Raw genomic sequence first — 7,834 nt, 5'->3', positions numbered from 1 at the left:
TACTCCAATGTGATCTCACTAAGATCCTGTACAGAGGCAGCAGAAACATTACCAGGCTGCTGAAAGGTTCCCGTCCAGTTTAGAGCAGTCTCAGCTCTCTAGGGTAATACACAGCATTGTTTAAAATCATTGTCCTTTTCTACTCTACATGCATAACTCTAGAGAAAATCTCACAATAATGCTTGAGAAGAGCATGAATAACGTGGCGAGATGACCTCTAACATTAATTTTATTTAGAATCTGACCATTGGGGAGGTGCCAGAGTGCTGGAGAACGATTAATACAATTCCACTTCACAGTAATCATGATTTGGAGATGCCGGTGTTGGACTGGGGTGTCCACAGTTAAAAATCACACAACGCCAGGTTATAGTCCAACAGGTTTAATTGGAAGCACATTAGCTTTCAGAGAACCGCACCTTCTTCAGGTGATTGTGGGGGACAAAATTGTAAGGCACAGTATTTATAGCAAAAAATTACAGTATGATGTAACTGAAACTACACATTGAAAATTACCTTGATTGTCTGTTGAGTCTTTCATCTGTTCGAATACCATGATAGTTTAGCTTCTTCCGTGTGTAAATCAAAAAACCTTTTATTTTAAGTTGCATTCTCAGGTTAACTGTAACAAGTGGGTTAGTTACACAATATGTCGAAGGTGTTAGCGCCCTGTGTTCTCTGTCCATGCCATGATTTTAGATCGATTCTAACCTAAAAAGTCAGATAACAGAGTTTTACTGTTTTTGAGTAAAGTACAATGTAACTCTGCAAGTACAAATTCACCCCACAAAATGTATGTGCGCATATGGGTCTTTGTGTCTGTCTGTGTGTATGTCTGTCTGGCTTGGGGGTTGTAAGTGTGAGTGAGAGTGTACATGTGTGTGTAGTGATTGCAGAGTGTCTTAATTCAGTGAGGGGGTGCATGTGTGAGTGTGGTAGTGTGTCTGTGTCTGGGGTGGGGGTTTGCGAGTGTCTGTGAGAGAGAGGGTATATGTGCCTGCATGAGTGTAGAGTGGTCTCAGTCTCTGAGAGGATGCATGTGTGAGTATGGGAGTGTGTGTGTCTGTAAGGGTGTGCGCGAGTGTCTGTGTGCATGTCTGTGTATATGTGTGTCCGTGTGTATGTGTGTATATAGGAGTGACTGTGTGTGTGTGTGTGTGTGTGTGTGTGTGTGTGTAAGTGTGTCTGTGTGTGTATATAGTGCACTGGTGGTCGCCTGTAGTATGACATGAACCCAAGGGCCCGGTTGAGGCCCTCCCTATGGGTACCAAACTTAGCTATCAGCCCCCGTTTGGCCACTTTTCGCTGTTGCCTGTCCTGAAGTCTGCCTTTTGATTAGGTTACTTACAGTGTGGAAACAGGCCCTTCGGCCCAACAAGTCCACACCGACCCGCCGAAGCGCAACCCACCCATACCCCTACATATACCCCTTACCTAACACTACGGGCAATTTAGCATGGCCGATTCACCTGACCCGCACATCTTTGGACTGTGGGAGGAAACCGGAGCACCCGGAGGAAACCCACACAGACACGGAGAGAATGTGCAAACTCCACACAGTCAGTCGCCTGAGGCGGGAATTGAACCCAGGTCCCTGGCGCTGTGAGGCAGCAGTGGTAACCACTGTGCCCACCGTGCCTTGGAGGATAATCAGCCGAAGGTCCGAGGTCGAATGTCCTGTACCGCAGAAGTGTCCCGAACTGGGAGGCAACACTTCTGTCTGTTGATTGTTGTGTGGTGCCCATTCATCTGTTGCTGTAGCCTTTGCTCGGTTTCCCCAGTGTACCATGCCTCCAGGCGCCCTTGCCTGCAACGTATAAGATAGACAATGTTGGCTGAGTCACATGAGTACCTGCCACGTACATGGTGGGAGGTGTCCTCACATGTAATGGTAATACCCATGTCCACATTCTGACACGTCTTGCAGCGCCTACCGTGACAGGGTTGTATGGCGCTGTCCTGAAAGCTGGGCAGCTTGCTATAAACATATAATCTGTTTGAGGTTTGGTGGTTGTTTAAAGGCAAGCAGTGGAGGTGTGGGGAAGGTCTTGGCGAGGTGCTCATCTCCGTTGATAATGTGTTGCAGGTCACGAAGAACATGGCATCATTTTTCAGCTCCTGGGAAGTACTGAACAACGAAGTTGTCCCAGCAAGGTACCGTAATAACTTCCTTCGGAGATAGACACGTGCTCCCTATAACAAAGTGACAAAAACTGAACACAATACTCGAAGTGCGGCCTTACCAAAGTCCTGTATAACTGCAACATAAATTCCCAACTTCCATACTCAATATCCTGCCTGATGAAGGCCATTGTGCCAAATGCCTTCTTCACTGCCCTGTCTACATGTGACTCCACTCTCAGTGAACCGTGCACCTGAACACCAAGGTCTCTCTGCCCACTACACCCCTTAAGGCCCTCCCATTCACCATGAAACTCCTACCTTGAGTTGAGTTTCCAAGACATCACATATCTATATTAAATTCCATTTGCCATTTCTCGGCCCACTTCCCCACCTGATTAAGGTCCTGCTGCAATTTCTGATAAACTTACTCACTGATCATGCTCCCACTTATTTTAGTGCCATCTGTAAACTTACAAATCATACCTTGTATATTCTCAACCAACTCATAGATAACAAACAGCAATGGACCCAGCCTCCAGTCTGACAAGCATCCTTCCACTAAACCCTCTGCTTCCTACCGTCAAGCCAACTGTGTATCCAATTGGTCAGTTCCACAACATTCCACGTGATGGAACTCTCCAGAGCAGCCTGCCATGTGGAACCTTATCAAAGGCCTTACTGATATCCATAGAGACTATGGTTACCGCTCGGCCCTCATCAACCTGCTTGGTCACTTCCTCAGCGAACTCGAACAAATTTGGGAAGCATGATCTCCCACTCACAAGTCTATGCTGACTGCTCTGAATCAAACCCTGTGTAAGTAATGGGTGCAGTCAATGGTATGCTGTCCTTCATTGTAAGATGATTCAAGTACATAAGTAATGCCATCTTCCTGCTGTTGTAGGGCCTTGCTGAGACTGTGGTTGGGACACTCCCTACGGATTTGATCTCCTTTGTAAGGAATGATCTCCTTACCACAGACATGCGTGATGGTATCACGAGGATAGAGTGAAGAAGCTGAGTGTTTAATCAGTAGAGCTGTGAGAGAAGAAGAAATGGTGACGCTGAAACACGAGGAGTGGCAGTGATCACTTATTTCCAAAAGAGATATTGACAGGGAGAGACATTCCAGACTTTACCCAGGATTGATTGGTTTGATTTATTGTCATGTGTACCTCAGTACAGGAAAACGCTTTAGTTATGAGCAGTGGAGGAAGATCACAGTAAACATGGCCAGGCAGGTCATAGGGTGGAAATAGACTTGGACAGAGTAAGGCATAACGGTTACATTGAACAGCACGTGCACTAGACAAGATCAACATGAACACGATCAGCATTATTTGAACTTAGAGAGTCCATTTATCAGTCTAACGTGACTTTCCTAATAGTTTATATGCCTAAATTAACTCTCCCCACGTTATTGTGCAGTCGGCGTGTAAACCCGTACTGAACGTCAGGTTGTTCACAATCCCCAACAGCAGCCACAATACTTGCCATCTGAAACAGGTAGCCATTCCCATCCACTTCCACCCTACATAGAGAACACCAGGCTGGCTTCTCGGAGATGGAAGGTGCCTTCTTGTGACCTCACACAAGACATATGGCTTTCCTCCTCACCAGTAGAAAACGCCGTTAAAGTCCCACGTGTGTATCATGACAGACGGAGCTACGAGGAACAACGTGGAGCAGTCTGTCTGTGCAGCCTCTGATCCACTTGTTCATCATGTTAGAGCATCAGTTAGGAGACAGCGAGGCTTGTTGATGCTGAAGATCAGAGTAGACCGTAGTTTGGTGGAAAAGCACAGCAGGAGAATCGACGTTTCGGGCATAAGCCATTCATCAGGAATCAGCATCAATTAGCTCATTCTGTCCCTGTGTAAGTGCATTGAGGTGGGAATGGCCTCCTACTGTTCCTGTGTAAGTGACTCAAGGGACTGACTGGCTTCTTCCTCGTCCGATTGGACAGGGCCAAGGGCCTGATTGGGTTACCCCTGGTTCCTGTATAACAGCTCGATGTGCTGACTAGTGTGATGATGCTGTTATTTTGTTCTGGTTTCTTTAACGAGAGAGATTGAATGACCGTTCCCAAGCTGGCTAGTTAGGGCCACTTGAGTGAACAACTAGTGAGGCCTTAGGTTTATTTTAATGCAGATGGAATGGGTATGGTCAGCTCTCACAGATTAGGATTTCTGGGTTTTGGTTTCTCAGTACCATCAGAAATTATTGGGGTCTCCACCGAGTTGAAAACTTTAGTGAATGTCTCCTGGCAGCTACTCTGTATGGATTTTCTCTTGGTGCTGTTTTTAAATCCTGAATTGGAGAAATATTTGTGTCATTCAGTGTCTGAATATTCCTTTTTTCCGAGGGCTGTGTTCATGTGATTTCCAGTATAAGAACAGTTCATTCGTATTAGTTCCTAGATCTATTATTCTGTTAACTCGTCCAATATAATTACATTATTCTAAATTCTTCTTTCTTTGGTTTTATTTCATCTATCGTGTTTAAGTAAATGGTGTTATGCTTCACACCGAGTTGTTTGACCACTCACATTGCATCTGGAACAGACACTTCACATTTTCTTTAAAATAAAAAACATTAGAGTCTAGGCTACCGTCTTCAAATATTGTCGAGGGGCTCTGGTGTGGCCCATCACACTAGAATCCTTCTCTTCCTGAGTAATATGTTGGAGGCACCGAATGGGCTGTCCCTGTTCTTCTCCAATAGTGTCAATGGGCTGAACGACTTCCTCATATTCCTGTGAAACCAGTGTAAGGTGCGGAATGAACTCTTATTTTACTGTGGCAATGTGCAGTGTCAGACAGTCCTTTATATGAATGTTATGGACTCTTTAAAGGCACAAGCCTCAATGGAGTCCATGTCTTGCTGCACATGGACACAGTCCAGTTCAGGAGCTGACGGGGGCATCAAATTATTCTGAACATTGTGGAATCCTCAGTGACCATCCCCACTTCGGATCTTATGGTGGGGAGGGTGGGGGCGGGGAGACATTGATGAAGCAGCTGAAGATGTTTGTGAAGAGGAAGCTACCCTGAGGATCTCCCACAGAGGTGACCCAGGACTGAGATGATGAACATCTTCCTTTGTGCCATGTTTGACTCCAAACACTGGAGAGTTTTCTCTGATTCCCATTAAGTTCAGATTTGTTAAGCTCCTTGATGTCAACAGAAGCCTTGATATCAGGGCCAGTCATTTTTACCTGACCCCTTGTGTCAACCTCTATTGGTCATATCAATAAGCCATGGTATAGGAGCAGCAAGGGTTTTCTTCAAACAGGTGGCGTTGAATGTCAGGATTTCTCTTCTCAAGAGTGTTCGGGAGCCAGATGACTGAAAGTATTTGAAGAGGAGGTAGATGGATATTGACCTGTCAGAGAGTTGAGGGCGATGAGGAATTGGGTATGAAAGAGGATTTGAGACCAAGAGCAGATCAGTCTTGATCTTAGTGAAGGGCAAGGCAGGCTTGGGGAGTGAATGACCTGCCCCTGTGTCTGATGTTCTCACATTCTGTTATTGGAAAGTTAGTGGGTGATATTTTCATGAATGTTCTGTTATTGAATGTTGCCGTCAGGGAGACCAGAGGATTTTGTGAGCCATCGCTGGGTGAGGTATGGGGGCTGCATTCATAGTGAATTTGGGTCTAAAACATGACCAACAAATGGAGCACAAGTCGCAGAGAGGCGAAGCTCTGTAAAGAGAGATGAGGGGCCTCTTTCATACCTATCATGGGTTTTACAATTACATTTCTCAAATCACCTCAAAGTGTGTGGGACAGTCTTGAAGGGCCGAATGATCTCCTCTGTTTCTGTGCACCAGGTTATAGAAGTAAGTAGCCTCTAAATGCTCCTGCCTAACAGGTTTAATGGGCTGAATGGAACACAGGAACACGGGATTGAGGGACAGGAGTGAATCATTAGACACTTTGAGCCTTCTCCACCAGGCGCTAAGATTGTGGCTGATCAGGTTGGGGTCTCAGCCCCACTTTCCTGTCTGTGTCCCATTATCCATGACTCAGTTCTCTGTCAATTATTTCACTAATGCAACTGTCAATCAATGTGAACATAGAGGCATGATAGACTTCCAGTGAAGAGGATTCGGATTTGAACGGATGGATATGTAGCCTGTGCACAGTACATCATGGTGGTGAGGTGGATGGGGGTGGGGGGTGAAAGGTGATGGACAGATCAAGAGTTCCCCGGAACGTTCTGTCCCTGACATTCTATAACTGGCATTCCCCGGAACGTTCTGTCCCTGACGTTGTTTGTTTGTGAACGGCCGGACGTCAGTGAATTGAACAAACGATAAGATCCTGAGGGAAGAGATCCCGTTCCAGGGAGAAGGAGACACTGTTCCGAAGGCCCCTCAGGCAGTTAAAGGGGGGAATACGTTTTCCCTGCGTTTACATTTCTCCACGACACAGGATCGACCACAGTTTAGACCAAAATACAGAAATTCCCAAACTCCGTTTGTCTTCGGGAAACTGGGGGAGAATCCTTCAGGACAGCAACGTTCCCACCCTCCGTATTAGGAACTGGGAAGGAGTGACCTGTGTCTGCTCTCGAGTGATCGAGTGTGTGGGAATGTTCTAGAAACCATCTGTCCTTATGGATGTGTCTCTGTGTGTTTAGGGAGGGAGGGTTTCTTGTGGGTTATGTCACATTTTTGTCAGTAATTCCGACCTTCCCATTTGTTATTCCAGCTCCAATTATTTTAATAAATCCCTGAATACAGGGACACATTTGAAAATCTCACTGGGTCCCCGATCAAACGGGTCCCTTTGCCTCCAGGCTGATGGATAATGGGTTTGTTTTCCTTCCTCACAGTTAACGTAGTGACCATCTACGTCCTGCTTTATAAAGATTGTGGATTGTCTCCATGTGTCAGACGTTACCTGGGAGCCATGGCAGCGGCGGATCTCCTGGTCATTATCCTCGACCTGATCCTGAGACACATTCCCATTGTTTATCAGGAACAGTTTTATTTCCTGAGGTACTCCGTCCCGGTGTGTAATATCCATGCCGTCCTGCTTTATGCAGCCACTGACTGCTCTGTCTGGTTCACCGTCACTTTCACCTTTGATCGGTTTGTGGCCATTTGTTGCCAGAAGCTGAAAAGTAAATATTGCAGTGAGAAAACGGCGGCTGTGGTTCTGGGAGCAGTGACTGTGCTGAGCTGTTTAAAGAACATTTCCTGGTATTTTATGCTCATGGCTCGGTATGGGCTGTGGAACGCCCCCTGGTTTTGTGAGGTAACACTCGCTGTTTATTACTCCATTGTCTGGGTCACAATCGAGTTCCTCCACCACATTCTAACCCCGGGTGTCCCATTTCTCCTGATTCTGCTGCTCAATGTTCTCACCGTCAGACACATTTTAGTGACCAGCAGAGCCCGCAGGAGACTCCGCGCTCACACCAATGGGGACGCTCAGTCTGACACAGAAATGAGAAACCGAAAAAAATCCATCATTTTACTGTTTGTGATCTCGGTCAATTTCATCCTGTTATGGTCAACGTTAATGCTGTTTTCTATATGGAGCCGGATGTGGTGGATTGTGAATACCCCTCTGTATCTCGATGACTTTGTGCAGGAATTGGGCTTCATGCTGCAGCTCCTCAGTTGCTGCACAAACACCGCGATTTATGCCGTGACGCAGACTAAGTTCAGGCAGCAGCTGAAGAATGTGCTGAAATATCC

At 46.2% G+C, this 7,834-nt stretch overlaps 1 protein-coding gene across 2 annotated transcripts; it reads right to left on the bottom strand.

Moving 5' to 3' along the window:
* Positions 1-380: 380 nt before the first annotated feature.
* Positions 381-7,243, bottom strand: LOC132809340 (uncharacterized). Of its 2 annotated transcripts, none has more exons than XM_060822537.1 (2): positions 7,032-7,243; positions 381-2,192 (listed from the first exon to the last, which is right to left on the bottom strand). In XM_060822537.1, exons 1-2 carry the CDS (start codon positions 7,155-7,157, stop codon positions 1,650-1,652), a joined length of 669 nt encoding a protein of 222 aa, XP_060678520.1. In that variant the 5' UTR covers positions 7,158-7,243; the 3' UTR covers positions 381-1,649. The 2 variants fall into 2 exon arrangements, with proteins under 2 accessions (XP_060678520.1, XP_060678521.1); XM_060822538.1 differs by lacking the exon at positions 381-2,192 and adding an exon at positions 3,140-4,878.
* Positions 7,244-7,834: the final 591 nt, after the last annotated feature.

This window comes from Hemiscyllium ocellatum, unplaced genomic scaffold, assembly GCF_020745735.1.
Source record: "Hemiscyllium ocellatum isolate sHemOce1 unplaced genomic scaffold, sHemOce1.pat.X.cur. scaffold_1080_pat_ctg1, whole genome shotgun sequence".
Lineage (NCBI taxonomy): Eukaryota > Metazoa > Chordata > Chondrichthyes > Orectolobiformes > Hemiscylliidae > Hemiscyllium > Hemiscyllium ocellatum.
Note: the sequence above shows the minus strand (reverse complement) of the source record. Positions and strands in the feature narration are given on the sequence as shown.

Coding starts and splice junctions, on each gene's coding strand:
- LOC132809340 (XM_060822537.1), bottom strand. CDS start 7,157: ATGGATATTACACACCGGGACGGAGTACCTCAGGAAATAAAACTGTTC. Junction 2,193..7,031: donor GCCGCTGCCATGGCTCCCAG/GTAACGTCTGAC, acceptor ACTTTGTTATAG/GGAGCACGTGTCTATCTCCG.